This window comes from Tasmannia lanceolata, unplaced genomic scaffold (assembly GCF_043159265.1).
Source record: "Tasmannia lanceolata isolate RefF3 unplaced genomic scaffold, GAP_Taslan_0.1 ptg000026l, whole genome shotgun sequence".
Classification (NCBI taxonomy): domain Eukaryota; kingdom Viridiplantae; phylum Streptophyta; class Magnoliopsida; order Canellales; family Winteraceae; genus Tasmannia; species Tasmannia lanceolata.
The window spans coordinates 6,569,378-6,589,773 of NW_027518703.1; the positions used below are offsets into that span (position 1 = coordinate 6,569,378).

The 20,396-nt window shown below is 39.7% G+C and overlaps 2 protein-coding genes and 1 pseudogene across 3 annotated transcripts; 2 read left to right on the forward strand and 1 right to left on the reverse strand.

Annotated features, from left to right (window-relative positions):
* Window positions 1-2,231: 2,231 nt before the first annotated feature.
* Window positions 2,232-7,684, forward strand: LOC143858616 (uncharacterized). Its single transcript, XM_077369307.1, has 4 exons — window positions 2,232-2,531; window positions 3,391-3,695; window positions 5,083-5,293; window positions 7,030-7,684. The coding sequence occupies exons 1-4, from the start codon at window positions 2,289-2,291 to the stop codon at window positions 7,534-7,536; spliced, it is 1,266 nt and encodes a 421-aa protein (XP_077225422.1). The 5' UTR covers window positions 2,232-2,288; the 3' UTR covers window positions 7,537-7,684.
* A 2,535-nt stretch (window positions 7,685-10,219) lies between these two features.
* Window positions 10,220-16,634, reverse strand: LOC143858658 (V-type proton ATPase subunit c''1-like; annotated as a pseudogene). Its single transcript, XR_013238990.1, has 4 exons — window positions 16,366-16,634; window positions 16,128-16,205; window positions 10,975-11,145; window positions 10,220-10,854 (listed from the first exon to the last, which is right to left on the reverse strand). The product of XR_013238990.1 is annotated as a V-type proton ATPase subunit c''1-like (transcript).
* Window positions 16,635-17,542: 908 nt separating this feature from the next.
* Window positions 17,543-19,437, forward strand: LOC143858719 (GDP-fucose transporter 1-like). Its single transcript, XM_077369440.1, has one exon. It carries the CDS (start codon window positions 18,058-18,060, stop codon window positions 19,108-19,110), a length of 1,053 nt encoding a protein of 350 aa, XP_077225555.1. The 5' UTR covers window positions 17,543-18,057; the 3' UTR covers window positions 19,111-19,437.
* Window positions 19,438-20,396: the final 959 nt, after the last annotated feature.

Genomic DNA, 20,396 nt, shown 5'->3' on the forward strand with positions numbered 1-20,396 from the left:
GGATGAATCTGATCCTCTTCAAAACAGAGAACGATCTAGGTGGTGTTCTACTCTCTCCACTTCCTTGTGTGTATTCCAATGGGAAGAAATAACAACCTTGTGTATTCCAATAAGAAGAAATAACAAATATAGTGGAGATTAGCAAGCCTCTTTTGTGAGATTATGATCGGGTATCTGGCCACTTGTTTCGTTTTAATCATGTAAAGTGGTTGGCTGATGGAGTGGCTGATCACCTAGCCCGAGAACGAATGGCTAGAGAATCGCTTGAGATATTTGATTTTCTTCATCCTTGAGGAGCCTTGTTTTTTGTATCTCCCTCCTTTTGATTTTGTTTTGTTTTGTTTTCATGACCATCTTGGTTGTGGCTGTTTTTAATGAAATTTTACCATTTCAAAAAAAAGAAAAAGTGTGAGAACAGGGACCAATACTTTATTTATAATAACTTAAAGGGAAACCTTAGAGTCCACCCATTATGGACTCGTGTTCCTCAAATAAGCCCAGGGCTTATAATGGGCCCACATATATTGTTAACCTATCACCATACACTCCCAATATGAACACATGGCTAAAGTGTTCCTGGCTAAAAACCTTATTATCACTAATCGTGGATTGCTCTTTACAATAATCAAATATTCTCAACAAGCAGGTTTTTTACACAAGCCAAAACATATGCTATGCAAGTCCATAAAAGTCTTACAAATGACGCATATTAGTACTCGACAATGAATGCAAGTTTGGAATCAAAAGGTTTACTAGCTTAGTCAAATGGTGGGGGGTGACTTGATAAATCTACTAACTTGCAGCCAAATGATTTGGATAGCTTGTGATCACTAACTTGTCTTTTTTTATTTTTGATAGTCCAGTAGTTTCGCAATAATATAGAATAATAAGCATCACGATCTTATTCTTTATATATTTTCAAATTATAAACAGAAGCAGCGGCTATTGTCATCACCCAACAGAGGCTTCACCTTGTTTGTCCTTCATATACAGGTATCAATGTATCATATGGAGAAGAATATTGTTGTCTTACATGATTTTCTTAATAATTAAACCACATATGAGAAGCTGGAAACATATTTAAGGTTAGGCTTGTCGGATGCCATGTGAGTCCTCTAACCCAAAATGTGTTGTGCATACATGAGAGCAAGGTTTAAAAACTCTGTTTTGAAAAAACATGCGGGTAACGACCCGACCCACCCGCACTAGGTATGGGTCACCTGGTTGCTGACCTGTAGGAATGCGGGGCATTTTGACCCGCAACCTCTGTGACCTGCACCCGCATGACCCGCGGGTCAACCCTACCCGACCCACCTGTTTGCCAGGTCTATTGGGACCAAAAGCCCTCCCACTAAGCCGCTAACTTTTCATTCAGGAAAAAGGGAACAAAAATCCGGCTTCCTAAATTGGACCTATCAAAACCCTAAATGCAGAAAAAAATTTGGCAAAAATCGAGGGGGGGGGGGGGGGGTCAAGTGCCCCCCTCGACCCCCCTGGCTCCGTCCCTAGACTCACCTTTCACTCCGGTAGAAAACTCCCGTAGAATATGATCCAGCTATATATGGGAGACCCACTTATATTTTGATATGGGCACTCCTCTCTTTAATAGGTAGGGGTAAGAAAAGAGATGTTTTTGAGGAGTGTCGATATCAAAGCAACTATTCTTACTATTTAACTATGCTAATAATAGAAAGCTGTTTTTGATATAGACACCCCTCTAAAGCTTCAATCTTTTCTTGATGTTGACAAAAGTAGCGGGCATTTAATGAAACGTGGGAAAAGAGGGGGTGCCATCTAAAAACGAGTAAAAAATAGAGCTTTTAATGCTCCTTAACGAGTGCCCTAACTCGTTAGCAAAACCCATAAAATAGTAGGGCCCATAAGAATGGATGGTCTTAACCATTCATTTCGTCTCTACTTGCCCCCAAAACAAGGACCATAAGATGATCCCAAGCCTTTAATTTGTCGTGTGTTTATCTACACCAGAAATGAGGCCCACAAGTCGTAGGGTTAGATCATCTTATGGCCTCCTTTTTCCAACCACGCAAAAAAACTAAATGGTTTCGATCATCCTTTAATGCGGGCCCCATTTAATAAACACACTCACCTTATTGGATGTGACTGGTATTGACTTTTATTGGTGGCCATTATTCTTGGGAAATGATATCAGCACAACGATATTTCAATAATTAAAAAAATGAAGGTCCATTGACAGGCTATTTATCGGACGAATAGGATCGTTCTGGGTGTTATCACAAATTGAGAGAGAGAGAGAGAGAGAGAGAGAGATGGAAAAAAGGATAAGAAAGGGCGTGGTGGTGGGGGGTAGCATAGCAGGGGTATCGTGCGCACACGCGCTGATGGTAGCAGGGTGGGATGTTGTGGTGGTCGAGAAATCGTGCGCACCCCAGACGGGTAGCCCCACCGGTGCGGGTCTCGGACTGGACCCACAGGCTCGTCAATTCCTCCAATCATGGCTCTCTCACCCCCATCTCCTCCACCACGTCACCATGCCCCTCGCCCTCGATCAGGTTCTCTCTCTCTTTCAGATCAATTTACTCATTTTGGGATTTTTTCATATTTTCTTACTGTACAGACAAAAAAAAATTTCTAGTCAGACTGCAGTATTGTATTGACGTTGAAAAATCTGTAATTTACTCCCCTTTTCTTACTTGGGACAGCCCCTTCTATTCTAAAAAAGGGGGCTGTCCCAAGTAAGAAGAAGGGCTAAATGACAAGAATGTCCTCACGCTCAGCGTAAAAAAGAAGCAATACATAAATAAATTCGGGCTATTCATTAATCGATCCAATGCACTTCATCATGAAGATGCATCGCACAATCCTAACCGTTCAATTTATGACCCGGAAACGAAAATAGAAGGACTATATTGGTTCAGAACTAGGGCAGCAACTCGGGTCGGGCGGGTCGGGTTTTCAAGAACCCAACCCAACCGGAGAAATATCTCGGGTTGGGTCGGGTTTTTTTCCGGAAAACCCACGATTCCCAAACCCGGCCCTACCCATGTCATCAGAGGGGTATTTTTGTAATTTACCCCAGCACTGTATCTCTTACTTTTTCAAGGGTATAACATGATAGCTGAGGGCTCTTCGGTAAATTTCAATGAATCGGAAAAGATGACAGGTTTTACCGTTTCTTTTGGCCACTGATATTGACACTACCATGTTTTGATAATTGCACTAAGTAATCCGGTCTTCTTTTATTTAACTACCTGTCAAAGGTTACTACAATTCCCAAAAAGCCTTCAGAAGCCATTTAAAATAGGAAACCAAGGAGAGTTAGTGCAATTATCAAAACATGGTAGTGCCAATATCACTGGCCTTTGTTTTTGGCCTCTCTACCTGAAATTTGTTATTTTTTCTTCTGAGTAGAACCAAGCAACAGATAGTGAGAAGAAGATCAGCTGGACTCTAACAAGAGATGAGAGCTTCAATTTCAGAGCAGCACATTGGGCCGACCTCCATGCTCTTCTATACAAAGCTCTTCCACGTGATGTTGTTCTTTGGGGTCACCATTTCCTCTCTTTCAACACTGCCCATGACAAGTCTTCTGTTACTGTTAAAGCCAAAGTTCTTCAAACAGATGAAATTGTGGAGATTGTCGGAGATCTTCTCATCGCAGCAGATGGGTCCCTCTCCACGATCTGTAGGACTTTCCTGCCTGAGCTTAAACTGAGGTTTGTGAACTAAATGGCCTCTTCTTAACTTCTTTTTTTTTTCTTTTTGAATGATAGAAGATTTTATTGAAATAAAAAAAAAGACCGAGATGGTCTAATACAAGCAGCAAATAAAGAACATGCACCAAAAGGAACAAGAATAGCTCCCTCAAGTACTTGGGCAGGATCTATTCTTAACTTATGTTGCGGGTTTTTAAGGTTTGGATTTCGATTTTAGTTCTTTTTGTATTCATAAGTTCAAAGAAAAATGGTATGGGAATTTGGTTTTTCAGGTTTGAAATCACAAAGCAGTTGTTTTCCTTTAGACTTCATTTCTTTTGACATAAATTGGTCTAAACCAAAATTATGATATGTTTTTCCAATAAAAAATGGGCGTAAAATTTGTTTTACGCCCATTTTACATCGAAAGAAACAGGGCCTTATGGGAAATGTTACATTGTTGTTAGTATGGGAAATGTTGTGAAACAACCAATTACTCCAAAAGCTTAAGCTATTACTGTTGGTGCTATTTAATCATTTATACCTCAACACTCCCCCTAACAAGCGGCCCCTTCTTTTGGGTTTGCCGTACATGTGGCCCCTCTTTTGGGTTGGCCGTGGATTTTTAATATCAAGGAGTTGTTGGGTATTGAACCAAGGACCTGCCGTAAGGCAGGAGCTCTGTTACCATGTAAAACAACCAATTACTCCAAAAGATTAAGCTGTTAGAGTTGGTGCTACTTAATCATTTATACTTGAAAAATGTTACATTGTTATGGATTTCTATTTTTGTTCTCTTCATATTCGATTGTGTTTTCTGTCTAATACTCTCCATTTGTTTGTAATCGAAACCTAGATTGACAGTTTTCACAACTTCATATGGGCATGGAAAGTTTGAAACAACACCAATTGTAAAATACAGCCGGCATGTTTGTGCGACCTGGCCATTTTAAACTATGCATGGTCCTGATTGGCCTTTGCTAACCCACCCACCCCCCCACCCCCAACACACACACAGATTTGTTTGTCTAATACTCTCCATTTGTTTGTAATCGAACCCTAGATTGACAGTTTTCACAACTTCATATGGGCTTGCAAAGTTTGAAACAACACCAATGCTAAAATACAGCCGGCGTGTGCGACTTGGCCATTTTAAACTGTGCATGCCACCCCACACGCGCACACACAGACAGAGAGAGAGAGAGAGAGAGAGAGAGAGAGAGAGAGAGACTGAATTAGCATTCCTTTACAAATTTACAGAATAAAATCTACGTAAGTGTCATTGCATCAATATCTGAGTGATGAGGACAATGAGGCATATTTTGAGAAATCTTCTGTTAGCTCTAACCTATAATTCTAGGACAACCATTTGTTCTTCCTGTGTCATACTTTTCTTTAATCACTGCAGGTATTTAGGTTACTCTGCATGGAGGGGGGTTCTTGATTTTTCAGAAAATGAGAATTCAGACACCATCATTGGCATACGCAGAGCATATCCAGAACTTGGGAATTGCTTATACTTTGATCTTGCCCCTGGAACCCACTGCGTACTTTATGAACTCCAAGGCAAAAAAATCAATTGGATTTGGTATTTTAATCAGCCGGAACCTGTATTAAAGGTACTGTCATCCTTTTCCCAGTCAAAGCATGAACACCATATGAGCAATCAGTTCCAATGATCGGGAGATGGCATATTGATTAACTTTAAACTAAGATTAAATTAAGTTCAGTTACTTCTCAGCCAAACCATGAACTTCCATAGGAAAGATCAGTACTGATGATCGAGAGATGGCCTACTGTTTAAGTTCAAATTAAATTTAAACTGAGTTCAGGTTACTTACTTGGTTCTTTCTGCACTAGTTCATTTTATTCTTGGAAATGACGTTGCATATCGTCTTTCTGGTATTCTTCTTTTTTTGGTAAGAATTTCATCTTTTTTGCCTCTAATCAAGCCTAGGTTGTGGCTCACAAATCTTGTATGTGATTTTAAATCCTATTTCCCAATACAGTACTATTGCAGGCACATCACACACTGTTATCTCATTATGTATTGCTTAAAATCACGTTCACAGCTTGAAAGTCTGTCATGCAGTAGGTAGACTGATTGTAAAGCTCCAAAGTCCAAGCAGGACTCCTAGGGCAGGCTAGTTTTGGATTGTATTACAATTGGATTTTGGGCAATTTTTGTGCAAATTTGAGCTAGCAAAACAAGGACAGCTAGGGCTATTTTGTGTTTGTGACCCAATTTGGTTCAATTTGTGTTCAAGCTAGCCGTTGGATATGAATATGCGCCATTTAGTGGAGGATCTCATCCCCTTGAGAATGCAGATACTGGGTGAGGGGAAAAACCTTACCAGGTTTCTCAGTTTATTCTTGCTTGGTGAGCTGATCAAATTGGTTAACCCAAAAATTCAAAAACATAGCAATTCAAATCTAACAGTCCATAATGAAGCACTTAGGTTATCTGGGAAAATATTAGCCTTCCCCAAATATGTGTTGGGGATGGTGTCATGCATCTTTGAAGAGAGAACCCCTAATGCAAGTCAGATTGTTGCCTGGTTAATTTCTGGCAATTTACTCTCATACTTTTGGTAACAAGCCTATCGGCATATCACTCTGTTCTTTATGTGCTGATGCAGATTGTTTCGCCCTTAGAGACAGATTCATTTTCTAAGGAGTTTTTCCTTGATATATAAGACTGAATTTGGACATTCTATCCACAGTGGGTGCCTAGAAAAGGTAGAAGAGAGGAAAACACAGATAGATGACATGGACTCAGTAATTCAAGATATTGATGCAATAACCATTGACAAATCAACCCATTTGATCATTGTGGAGTATTGGAGACTCAAATGTTGAGACATGGGATATTGACTTTAGCGGAGATAGATGAAGTATAGCTCTTAAGAATATTTCTGTGGTTTCTTTCTGGGAAAATCTGGTCTACAACACTTTTGATTAATAAAGAAATTACTGATTTCTACCATTGCCATTTACAGAAAGCTTGGTCAAATGACAGTCTGGGTTTTTGAAAACTTTATTTTTTATTTCTTCTTATTAACGACAATGGTGGCCGCCCTTTTTTTATTAACAACAAGAGATACACAAGTTATTTCTAAACAGGTTTGTGCTTCACATGAAGTTATTAAGACTCCAATTTATCTGATCTAAATGCTTAACATAGTAGTATAGTTTTCCGTACCCCATTAGACATGATTAAGTTTAGCAATAAATCATGATTGATATTTATGAAATAGTTTCAGCTCCAAGTTTCATCCATTCTCATGTTTCTGTTTTGTGGATTTTAAGCAGTACCTTACTAAACTAAGTAGACTATTCAAAAATCATTGTCCAGGGAAGTTCAGTTACCATCAAAGTAAGCAGTGACATGATTGAGAAGATGCATGAAGAGGCAGAGAAAGTGTGGGTGCCTGAACTGGCCAAGGTCATGAAAGAAACAAAGGAACCATTCATCAACGTAATTTATGACTCTGATCCTCTACCACAGCTGTTTTGGGATAATGTTGTATTAGTAGGAGATGCAGCTCACCCAACATCTCCACATGGCCTGAGAAGCACTAACATGTCAATCTTAGATGCCGGAATTTTAGGCCAATGCCTTGAAAAGTGGGGTTTAGACGATTTGAGCTCGGCTCTGAAAGAGTTCCAGTCATTGCGACTCCCGGTCATTTCAAAGCAAGTCTTGCACTCGCGACGGATGGGTCGTCTCAAACAAGGCTTACCTCTTGATGGGCATAATGTTCTCAATCTGAAGACAGCCTCTCCAGAGGATTGCCAGTTGCTTCAACAAAGAAACATGCCTTTCTTTGGGCAAGTCCCTTCACTAGTTGATTCGAATTGACCTGTAATCTTCTCGTCTGTGTTCCCATATCATGATATGTAGTCATTGTCCCCGTCGTCTTCTATGTTTTCGCCCACCAATGTTAATGTAAATCATGTTTGTTATCATAAAATTTCAGTTGTAGTGAAAATAAAGAACTTTACTAGAAGAGAGGATTACAGTTGAAACTCTTGGAAAAAATTGAGGATACTGTTGTTGATAGAAAACAGAAACTTGTTGCTTCAAGGCGTGATATCACTTTTCTTAAGACAAGATTCGCCCCCACTAATAGTGTGCAAAGGGGATCCGCGAATTGCCTCCAAGATACAATGAAGCCTAGTAGGGAAGCCCTACTAATGTTTGATGACGTGTAGCACTAGCGGAATCAAACCTGAAATGCCCTTCCGAAATTTCAAGCCTTAGAGAAATTTCTAGATAATGTTTCTGCAAAAAAACAGTATCTAGAACAGTAAACAAAAGAAAAACAGTATGTAGAAATACTTGGGGATTTTGTAGGAGTGTAAAAGAGAGTGTAAAGTCTGTCACAATTGCCAATTCGTTTTTCTATCTGAAATGACCGAATTCTGCACATTTTGTAGACCACCTGGTGTCTTTTCAGTGTGAAAAACACCTCTACAGGGCACCTTTCCAGAATGTTTGAAATCTGACCGTTAGATCGCACCCATTGATATTGAACGGTCCTGATCGATCCTAGAGGTGACTGTTGGTTTGAGTAAAACCTCTCTCCAACCCAGTCATCGTTAGATCAACCATCTATGGTGTGGATCGTACCCCCTTGACACTTGACCGTTGGGGGAAGGGACACAACCCATTTGATCACACTCTTTGACCGCGACGTTGCGTACGTGCGAAGTGCAAAGTGCGCCTAAAAAAGCGCCACTATGCGCCCTATAGCCCATTGCCCACGCCGCGCGCGCGCGTGCCCGTCTGCGAACGGTGCGTTGCACCGTCCCGCGGGTCCAACCATGGGTCCAACCCAATGTGCAATCAAACAAGTAATAGAAAAATGTAGTGCTTTATAAGCCCTTCTCTTTCTTTTCTCTCATCCGGTACGGGACTATCTTTTCAACTACACTTCTACATCCTTTTGTAAAAGCAAATCTTTCCAAGAAAACATTTTATTTTTCCCGAACGCTTTTGATAAAACATTTTCCAAAACACTAAAACGTGCAAACTACATGATTTTGAAAATCCAAAATCACTAACAGAAACTTGTTAAAGTATAAAAGATAAATAACGCCTTTCTCCAACAGCTTAAGCTTTTGGAGAAGCTGGTAAGTTAACATAGTATCAGAGCCAAAGGTCTCGAGTTCAAACTCCCGGATAGCAAAAATCCACATGCGATGGTCGGCCCAAAGTGGGACCGCATGTGCCACGTGTTTGCCGGGTGGGCCACACGTGCGGGGGAGTGTTAAAGGATAAAAGATAAATAATGCCTTTCTCTAACGGCTTAAGCTTTTGGAGAATTTGGTAAGTTAACAAAACTAAATCTCTTATAGTTTACTATAAATGATCTATAGTTTACTTCAAAAATGGTCTACGCAAGAAAAAGCACCACTCGATGACCAACAAAACTTCAAGCCACAGATTACCATTAAAAACATGTACAAAGACATAGGTTGTATGCCACAGGACTCACCAGATGAAATGCTCATGACACTCTCACCCGATCATATCAATGCCCTTGCTGATGTCTTCTGCAAGTATGCCAGATTGAATTGGTGGAGCTTTGCCTTCAGCTCCCAAGTTTCTTCAGATTTACAAAGGCACTTTCTATTTCCCAAGGTACCCTGTCGGAATTCTGGATTTTTTTTCTTGGCTTAACTCAGTTTTTTAATGATATTCTCTCTGTTTTTTGGTAGGTAAGCTGGGATCGAACCTCCGACCTCACGGTTGAAGAGCAAAGCCTTATCCATTGAGCCAGAGGATCAATCCCTAACGATATTCTCTTGGCTTAACTCATTATGCCATATTGCAGCTTCAACTTTGAAGTTATTATGTATAAAGTTTTCTTTATTTTTTTTTCTGAGAGATACTGATTTCATTAAATATAAAGGCTTACAAGTGCAAGAGATACGGATTTCATTAAATATAAAGGATTACAAGTGCAATTTTGGGTTGTAAAGAATGCAAAATTAGATATAAAGGATTACAAGTGCACTTTTGGGTTGTAAAGAATGCAAAATGAGGTGCTAGATGCCTCCCCATTTGCCTTTTACCGGAAGTATTGTCCACCTGCAATGCATTTTACTTTTACTAGACAGTTTCAATATTAATTCTAATTACCAGTTTTTTTGGATTGTTATCCCCTTACAAACCGGTTCCTATGGCAAACAGACCTCCATCTCTAAGACAAGGACTACAAAAATCAACATTTTTGCGCGACGCCTAAACGAGGAGAAGTAGATACACAAAAGTAGGTGGTGGAAAAGATAAGGGAGCTGAAAATATGGAAGTACTAAGTCCAAAGAACATGGTCCGATACTACATCTGCGCAATTAACTGTCAACTCGACTCAACAAAGCCTTTGTCCCAAACTAGTTGGGGTCGGCATCTGGGCAATTAACTGTACACATAAAAAATACACATTTTTTGGTTATTAGGATAGCACGATTGGCTTGAATTTTGGGCCGTAGGAGATTGAAAGTAGGTCATGTCAAATGCAGGGTTCAAAACTCAAACATTCTCCATCATACATTTCTTTGGTCAATAAAAGGTTTCATAAACAAAGAAAATAAACACAACTGCATTTCTGCTAATGAGTTTCTCCTGTTAACATACTTTATTCTGAAATACATTTAAGAATGGAGGTCCTCATCACTGCGTTGTGGAGCTAGACACCATTTTATCTGATATATTTGGAACAGGAATGCACTCACCCCTTTTTTTTATTCCCTCATCTGGGCAAAATCACCCTCTTTGAGAGCTCAAATACATAAATTTGAAAATAATAGATCACCCAGAATTCTGATCAAAGACACAAAAAATTGATTATCAAAAGTACAACAGATATAACAAGAAAATGTCCTAATGCAATTGTGACAGAACAATCACAATGTACTTCCGGAGTTCAACTACGTTACAAATGTAATCCTTCTTGATCAGTAAAATATATGAGGGAGGGAAGTCCAATTCAGATAGTATGCTCATGATGTCCTCGATGGCCATGTCGCTTGAGCAGACATTATTATTCCCACGATCACTCCAAACAACCCGAGTGCACTACCAAAGATTTCGATTACCAAAATCTTTACAAAAAGGGAGGAATTCTGGGCATCAGACAGAGCACAGCTGCTTCCAATTATTCCCACACAAAGCCTGTTGGCAGAAAACACAAAGGCTTGACTCAACAACAGATAAACCACAATGTTGTCTCACTTCCCTGAACAAAAGATAAGCTATGTCTTGATTAAATTTGTAAAAAGCCAGGTTACATACCCGCAGACGAGGTTTGCGAAGCCCACAATGATCCCAGAAGCAAAGATTGCATATCCAGCTCTAAGAGACTCAGGCGCATATATCTTGGATGCTGGCACGCTCTCTAGCTTGGTTTGTAAGATGATTGCTACAATGACGCCGTATATTGCAACAGCCTCACAGAAAATTACGCTGAAAAAGGATAAAAATGAAAAAGGCAGCACATAATAAAACTTTCTAAAATCATAACATTGATGCATATTAAATGAAAACAGGAAGTCAGCACATGATGTATACAAAATAAGAACAGGAAACCAAAGTACACATCTAGTATAAACACATGTTTGGACCACAGCGAAACCCATGAATGCGGAGACACAAAGACATATCATTTTGTGAAAATATGTTTGAGAGCACGTGTTTGTTTATGAGTCTGCCATTTATTGTAAGCTGATAGTTTCCTTTTAGAAATGCCTTTTATTGCTACCATGACCTCTCTGATGCGTGCGGAACGTGATTTCCGCAAACTGCCGTTTATTTCCGTAGTTATCTCTTACTTGTTAGGATTTTATTCATTTGAGTTTTAGTAGTTTGAGCAGGATAATTACTGGCTGTTTCTTTTTATGTTTATCTCCATATTTATCTTTCCATTTCTGTTTGTCTCCATATCTCCACGTATCTGCAAATACGTGAGAAAGTGGAAAGTTGGCTCTGAGTTGCATTTAAAGACATCTTTTCATGAATAATGCAAGAATGAATTTATTTCTAGCATAAATTGGAGTTGTTACTTCCCTCGAAGCAAGCAAATCTTTAACAATAGGTCAAAAGAAGAAGAATCACGTATCAAATTTGGTATCAGAGCGAACCGATTCTGCCATGGCGGATGGTAGGCGGATATCTAAGTTGGATGATGCAATGGCACAACTTAAGGAGATGACCGTACAGCAAGGTAATCAACTTTCCACTATCATGAAAATGATTGACGGGCAAAGTCAATTGCTGGGTATGATCAGTTGTGCCACCAAGGGCAACCTGATAGGGAAGAAGCAACTGCGCATCGGTCCATTAACCTCCCGGTTAATGCTCCTCCCAACACCTCTATCTGGACCATCCAGACTCGTGCCATGCGATTGGATTTTCCCAGATTTGATGGGAGAAATCCGCTCGAGTGGATTTATAAGTCATATCAATTTTTTGATTATCATCAAATTGCAAATAATCAGCGCGTGATGATTTCTTCATTCCACCTGGAAGACAAGGCGTTGCAATGGTATCAGTGGATGAGAAAATCTGGATCCAACATGGTCTCTAACCAAGCTCCGCCAAACTTCCTCCGTTCAGGATTATCTCAGTTTGAGGCACTCACCAATCGAACCTCAATGAGTCTTTCATGGTGAGGTGTTTCATTGCGGGTCTTAAAGAAGAAATTCGGGTGGATGTCCAGATGTTTAGGCCTACTTCCCTTTCCGCCGCAATTGGGCTTGCTCGGTTGCAAGAAGAAAAATTTAAGGTTCATCGGCAATTTGGAGATTCTAGCACAATGGTCCTCAAATCAACTCAGCCGACTATTATGAGGCTTACTTCGGCTCAAATTCAGGAGAGGCACGCCAAAGATTGTGTACAATTGCGATGAAATATTCTCTCCAGGACACAGATGTAAGACACAATAGCTTTATCTAATGGAGGGTTCATGGCTAAAGGAAATAGACAACTCAACCTACTAAAAATCATTGCATGACCATGGCTTCACCTGTACAGTTTCCAAACCAAACTCTCAAGTAGGTGGAGGGGTTTCCCTGTTCTCGTCTAATGTACATGTGAAACAACCAGTAACTCCAAAAGCTTAAGCTGTGGGAGAAGGCGTTATTTATCTTTTTATACTTTAAACACTCCCCCTCACATGTGGCCCCTATTTTGGGTTTGGCCTACACGTGGCACATGTGGCCCCCTTTTTGGGTTTGGGCATTGCATGTGGATTTTAGCTATCGAGGAGGTTTGAACTCATGACCTTTGCTCTGATACCATGTGAAACAACCAGTAACTCCAAAAGCTTAAGCTGTTGGAGAAGGTGTTATTTAATCCTTTTATACTTTAAACAGTACAAAAGGGTGGTCCTAATGTCATTAAAGTTTATAACTGTGGAGGAGTTGGTCATTGTTCTCATCTAAAATGCAGAAGGACCATTCTGATATCAACGGGTGTTACAAGTGAGAAGGTGTTATTCTTTTATCCCTCAAGTTTCATAAACGACAGTCGAATGTCATTGAGCAAGAATAAGCACACGGAAAAGTGACAGTGCTGATGAAGAGGACTGCGAAGCAAAAGAGGATCTTAATATAAATACGAAAAGTGGTCAGTCATGATCCAAAGAGTGATGATGTCACCCAAGCAAGAGTTAAATGAGGATTGGCATCAGAAATAACATTTCTCACACATGAATGCATTGTGGAGAACTGGAGATAAAATATCGATGTTAGCTTAAGAGAGAACATGACAGCAATGGAAGTGGCGAGGAAGTTTAATTTGAAGTTAGAAAAGCATCCACACCGATACAAAGTGGTGTAGGACAAGAAAGAAAACAAACTTCTTATTGACAAAGGTTGCTCCGTTAATTCCTCAACTGGCAATGACTATAAGGAGGTGTGGTGCCCATGGAAACCATTGATTTTCAATTGGAAAATCATTCAACATGGAGAACCAAATACTTAACACTTTTAAGAAGATGAGAAAAACTTCCCCTTGAAACCATTAAAGGTAGTAGTTCGTCCTAAACCTTGCTCACCATTGCACAAACTAGGACTGTATCTTCTTTGACCATCTCAGTCATTGGCTTTTACCTTTTCAAATAAAATTTTTACCATTAAAAAAAAGTAGTTCATCCTAAGCCTCAAAGGTCATATGCATCTAATCTCATAACTACTCGTCACGTATCAAGGAAAAGTCAAGGGAGTACATAGAGTTGAAAGGTGGAAATGGAAAGAGAATTGATGAGAGAAGAAGTTCGATGTAAGTCCAACTACTGAGACATCAATTTGAAGATCCTATTTGAGATGAATTGCCAAATGAACTCCCTCAAATGAGGGATATATAATATAACCTTAATCTGATACTCGGCATGACACTTTATAATCAAATAGCTTACTGTATGAGCTCGACGGAACACGGAGAACTAGGAGACACGTTGATAGGCTGTGATATATAACATAGCCTTGATACGATACTTGGCATGGCACTTTAAAATCAAATTGTTTACTGTATGAGCTCAACGGAACAAGGAGAACTATGGAGACAAGTTGATAGGCCGATGTAATTCGTGAAAGTTTCAGCCCATGCGCAGTCCTGCCACTTCTTACACCAAAGGGCTGCTGATACTGTACGAGTGTAGATATTGCTGTTATTAAAAGATTCTATGCGGGACCTTCTATCCAAATCTTTGAATCATATTCATGGAAAGGTGAATGATTTCATCAATTCAGTCACTAAGGATGGCAGAACAAGACCTTTGCTATGTTCTAGGAATTCCTCCCATTTCATGATGCAACTTTCTTGTTTCTGCACCTTGCTTCTGTATCATCATCTTTAATCAACTCAACTCAACAAAGCCTTTGTCCCAAACTAGTTGGGGTCGGCTAAATGAATCCTTTAGAAAAAATTCATAAAGAAGGTGAAAGGAATATACCCGGCTCTAATCCTGGTTCTAGTTGGGTTCTTCTACGTGGATCATTTTCTTCCATTCTATCCTATCCAAGGTCATGTTCTCTGTTATGTCCCTAGCTATCAGTCTTTCCTCACTGTTTCTACCCAAGTTGTTTTCGGTCTGCCCCTACCTCTTTTACTCCATCAATTTGGCATGAGTCGCCTTTTCTCACCGGAGTATCCAAAGGCCTACGTTGGATATGGCCAAACCATCTTAAGCGGTGCTCTTTCATCTTCTCCTCAATTGGTGCCACCCCCACCTTTTTACGAATGTCTTCATTTTTAATTCTATCTAACATTGTGTGGCCGCACATCCATCTAAGCATTCGCATCTCTGCTACACTCATCTTATGCACGTGCTGCTTCTTGGTGGCCCAACATTCTGAGCCATACAGCATGGCTGGCCTCGCAGCTGTCTTATAAAACTTTCCCTTCAACTTGGTAGGGATTTTACGGTCGCACAGAACTCCTGAGGCAAGCTTCCACTTCAACCAACCTGCTCTTATTCTATGATTAACATCCTCTTCAATCTCTCCTTCCTTATGTAGAATTGAACCAAGATAGCGAAAGATATCCCTCTTAGGTACCTCCTATCCAGTCATATTTACTACATCCTCGTCCCGCCTCCTTACATTACTAATGTTGCATTCCATATATTCTGTCTTAGTCCTACTCACTCTAAAACCTTTGGATTCCAAAGTAGTTCTCTATAACTCTAATTTATCATTTACTCCTGCTTTGGTTTCGTCGATTAATACTATGTCATCTGCAAATAACATATACCACGTCGATTAATACTATCATCATCTTTAATAAATATACATAATTATCAGAAAAAATAAAATAAAATGCACAACCCGCCTAAAAGCCCCTAATAATTGATTACAAAATGATTTTTTCAGCTAATTTCTAATTGATGGACATAGAAGATTGATTTTCTGATCTCTGTAGAGTCTTACACTACATGAACTAACCTAGCAACATTTGCAACTTTGTTTCACTAGAATTTTCTACACTCATCTCTAGTGGAATCCCAAATCATGGTGCAGAAAGAAACATCAAATACCATGAAATCAAACAAGCCGAATTGCAATGACCCAGTAAAAGTACCAAGGGAAATTGATATTACATAACAACCAAGTCTAAATATGATATCCGCAAATAATTTTGCAAATAAACTAGATTGAATATCATAAAAAATTGTAATTACGATGGGTAAGTTGTGATCAATTGACGCTGGAATTATAGGCTATCAATTCACACGAGAAATCAGCTTAACCCAAGGCCCAAAAGCAGCCGATCTCTCATAACCCCTTGCTGAAATAATAATCTCCAAAAAATCATAGTTTCATCAAAACTGCAAGATCGATTAACCGATATATAACTAATCAAAACCAACTAATTCACATAAAAAACACAAAAAAGAAGAAGAAGAAGGAAATGAGCTCTTTATTTGATGATATAATCAGAACACAGACCTGATGAGATTCTTCTAAGTAATACGAGGAGCTTTGATTGCCGCACCAATCAAACTGCTTCCCGTTATATAAATTCCCCTGAATAGACAAGGAAAACCTCAATTCTCATAAAAAAAAAGAAGCAATTCAAACAATAAAAAAAAAAAGAGAGAGAGAAAAGAAAAAATAGTTGCTGACAATTCTAAAAGGAAAAGAAAAGTAACCTATTGTATGAAAAATGTAAGAAAAGAAGCAATACCAAGCAGCACCTAACACGGAAACTCCAATGGCCACGGCAATTCCGATCTCAGAAAAGGTGTAAGGTGGGATCTGGACCAGTGCGCGCGACCACGAACTCGATTCTCCCAATGCCATCGAACCCGTATGAAAACAGAAGGAATTTAGGGTTTCTAGGTCCAAAAACGAATCTAGGGTTAGAGATAGACAGAGGGGTTTCGAACGAATTGGTGCATTCGGCACTTTCTCCCTGTGAATAGTGTCATTATCAAATTAACAAAATCTGGTAGCGCGGATATTAGTCCAGAAATAATAGGTTTTTATGAGCACAATCGGATTTTAGTCCAATGATCAGTTTTGCTGTGTTCAAAACTGATTATTGGACTCAAATTTACATGTACTTTTGAGTCCAATAATATCAGACGCAATTGATTCTAGAAGCCCAAAATAAAAATAGGGCCTTAATTTTGAATCCAATAATCGGTTTTGGAGTAAAGTTGTTAAAAATCGAAGAACAAACAGTGGTTTATTGGTTATGTTACTGTTCGGGTAGAGTCATAGTTAAAAGTGGGTCCCAACATAAAACATTGAGGTTTTGATAATTGACAGAGAGGTGGCAGGAATCGTATTGATCTAAGCCGTTGGCATACATATAGACAAATTCTAAGACCCAATAGGAAAATCCACCGAGAGGAATGTTAAACTGAAGGCCGCACTAGCAAAAACAAGCCAAGAGCACCCCAAATGGACAAACTATTATAAATGTACTCTGCTGAGGTGGATCCAATCGGGCACCCTTGCTGCTGATTTTTGCTCCCTTCAATTTAGCATTGCTCTAATTATGAAGTGTCGGTCCACGGTGGCCGACAAATGAATTATTTTGGATCACCAGAACTTTGTTTCTACGTTTTTTCCAAAGGAGCTGCACACCGACACACCCTCGTGGTAACTGGTAAGAAAAGTGTGAAAGGACACGCTGTAACTTCTCTTCATGCGCCAAAAGTTGTTCAGATCAGTTAATCCAAGCCGTTGGATCGGTGCAGGTCTTTATCCCTCTATCAAATCGCTATAGATGCTGCCAGTAATTTTCGTCTGGTTCTTTCATTCTGACGAGGGTAATTTTGTCAATCTCTACTGAGTAGAGTGCCATTATCAAAACATGAGCTCTTATTTCCCTATTTTACCGGGTTTTTCTCTTGTCTCCCCCTAAAAATACTCATTTCGGTCGTCAGACTAGGAACCCGTTTTCCGAGACGCATTTCTCCTTCAGAGGCCGAAAAACCACCTGACGACACCACCCAAGGTTAGGGTTTTTAGGTTCTTCCTTCTCTCGATCTATTTTCCCTCGATTTCTCTGTTTGTACCCTAATCGCTTTATATTTTTCTTCCATTTCGATCGAGTTTTGTTTAGAGAATAAGATCAGATCTTCTCTTCCAAGATCTGATTGTCGGATTCACGTTTTTCTCTCTCTGCACATTTCCCCCAAATCTCACAGATCGAGAAAACTACATCTGTTTTTTCTGTTCGTGCCATTAATTCTGCTAAGATTCGTCAGAGAAGTGAGCAATTGCAAAAGATCCAATCATTAATTGCTAAAACTGAGTAGTTGGCTTTCAATTACGATCCCCTTTCCACAATGTTTGCTTTGATGAATCTAGGGTTTTCTGTTTCTTTTCTGATTACAACTTGTAGTTAGGCGTATCCGATTCGCAAATGGCTTCAGCTAAATTCGAGGTTTCTAAGCAATACTACGCCACAAGCAGTCTCGTTGTGGGATACGCTCTCTGTTCCAGCTTGCTTGCAGTAATCAACAAGTTTGCCATTACAAAATTCAATTATCCCGGCCTCTTAACCGCATTGCAATACCTAACATCTGCTCTCGGTGTTTGGATTCTTGGAAAACTAGGGTTTCTCTATCACGATCCCTTCAATTTTGACACTGCCAAGAAATTCTTGCCTGCTGCTGCTGTTTTCTACCTTGCGATTTTCACCAACACCAATCTCCTCCGCCATGCTAATGTGGACACCTTCATTGTGTTCAGATCGCTGACCCCGCTTTTGGTAGCCATTGCTGATACTACATTTAGGAAACAACCTTGCCCTTCTAAGCTCACCTTTGTATCTCTTGTGATCATCTTGGGAGGTGCCGTTGGGTACGTAATCAACGATGAAGGCTTCACTCTCACTGCTTACTCATGGGCATTGGCTTACCTTGTCACAATCACCACTGAAATGGTTTACATCAAACATATGGTCACGAATCTCGGGTTGAACACATGGGGTTTTGTTTTCTACAACAATCTATTGTCACTGATGATGGCGCCGGTGTTTGGGGTTCTCACAGGGGAGTATGTTGATGTATTCTCGGCCGTTAGATCGAGTTCCGGCATTTGGGTCGAGCCCGGTGCTTTTCTTGCAGTGGCATTGTCTTGTGTGTTTGGTTTGCTTATCAGTTTCTTTGGGTTTGCTGCTAGGAAGGCAATCTCTGCCACGGCATTTACAGTGACGGGCGTGGTTAATAAGTTCCTTACGGTTGGGATCAATGTGTTGATTTGGGATAAGCATGCCAGCCCATTCGGTTTGGTTTGCTTGCTTTTTACCATTGTGGGGGGTGTTCTTTATCAGCAATCGGTTACTGGGGCTGGAAGCCCTCCATCACAGCATGATTCTGGGTTGTCTAAGCAGAGGGACAGTGAAGATGGTAAAGGTGATTCTGAAGATGAGAACCAAGAGATGAAATTACCGGGTAAGTTCTCCAGCGTATAAGTTCCATGATCTGAGTTCCTTTCTTTTCATATTTTTGAAAGGGCTGAATTGTACTGTGCGAAGCCTTATGCCTAATATTAGCGACTTTAATAGTTAATATTCGAGTTGAATCAGAATATCCTCATTGTTTTCGTATTTTATGGGGATTTAGTTAGTAAGAACATTTAGTGTGGTCTTTTACGTACTGCTTGATGTTGGCAATATGGTTCTTTACCAGATTATCTGTATCTAATATGGGATCTTGGAGGTATTTTTATATCTTTTGTAGGAGATAATGGTTGTCATCAGATTATTCTGTCAACGGAAGTACTCATTTTTCTGAAGTAAGTCCTATTAGTTGTCCCTAAAAGAGGTGAAGACAGAATCATAACATTATTGATCATATTTGTCAAAGTAATAAATAATTAGTTGGTCATGTTGTCTGTGGACAACAACAATGCGTTTGTCACTAAGAGGACTATCTTTAAATTCAAAGTCATCTTAAGGTTCAACTCTCCTTATCTGTTGACCCACTGATCCCCTCATATTTTAAGTTTGACACCAAAAGTAACATTTGCTCCTTTGTTATGCATGTTTTATTGTTCTTGATTGACGAAAAGCTTGGAGTTGAGTAGTTGGTTTTCAGTATGCTTTGATTTGTTCTGCAATATAAAGCTACTGTTTTTAGGCATTAGCATATCCAACTGTTGAGACTTTTGAGTTAACCACCAATGTTTTGAAAGATATAAACATTTTTGTGTACCTTAGTTGTCGATCTTGTTTCGTTCACTGTTCCGTTTTGGTCAGTTGAACGGACCGTTTCTGCATTTTGACCATTTCGGCTTTCCGTTTCGGAAAAGACTCTACGACTAGAGAATTTTTTTAATAGTTAAAAATTTTAAAAATCCAAAAAATAAAAAATTGCTAAAAATTGGAACAACGTCATCCTCTGCTACCTAATTCATCATAACATCATGGTTGTAAAGATTCAACATTTACTTAAAGGAAAATCACTGTCAGCTGAAATGCCTGTGATGCCTGTGTTGAAAGAATCATTTATACTTGCGACCGACTTTCAAGCTCCTGAACCTCGACTCCTAGACAAATTCCTCACCTCTCATCTGCCCCTCCATTCCTCATACTTTTCAACGACTACATTCCTCCAAAGAGCATTCCATTCCTTACCAAATCTCCATCGAGGAGAGCAATATTATGAGTAACAATCTTCCCAATACCCAAGCCTCCATTTCCTCTTGATTTGCAAATATGGTGGCCAAATTCCACCGGCTTTGATCAGGGTGCTTGTG

What these genes read in the sequence shown, in the direction of transcription:
- LOC143858616 (XM_077369307.1), top strand. Translation starts at nt 2,289, where the DNA reads ATGGAAAAAAGGATAAGAAAGGGCGTGGTGGTGGGGGGTAGCATAGCA. An exon ending in TGCCCCTCGCCCTCGATCAG is followed by an intron (nt 2,532 to 3,390) that starts GTTCTCTCTCTC and finishes TCTTCTGAGTAG; the next exon opens with AACCAAGCAACAGATAGTGA. An exon ending in CTGCCTGAGCTTAAACTGAG is followed by an intron (nt 3,696 to 5,082) that starts GTTTGTGAACTA and finishes TAATCACTGCAG; the next exon opens with GTATTTAGGTTACTCTGCAT.
- LOC143858719 (XM_077369440.1), top strand. Translation starts at nt 18,058, where the DNA reads ATGGCTTCAGCTAAATTCGAGGTTTCTAAGCAATACTACGCCACAAGC.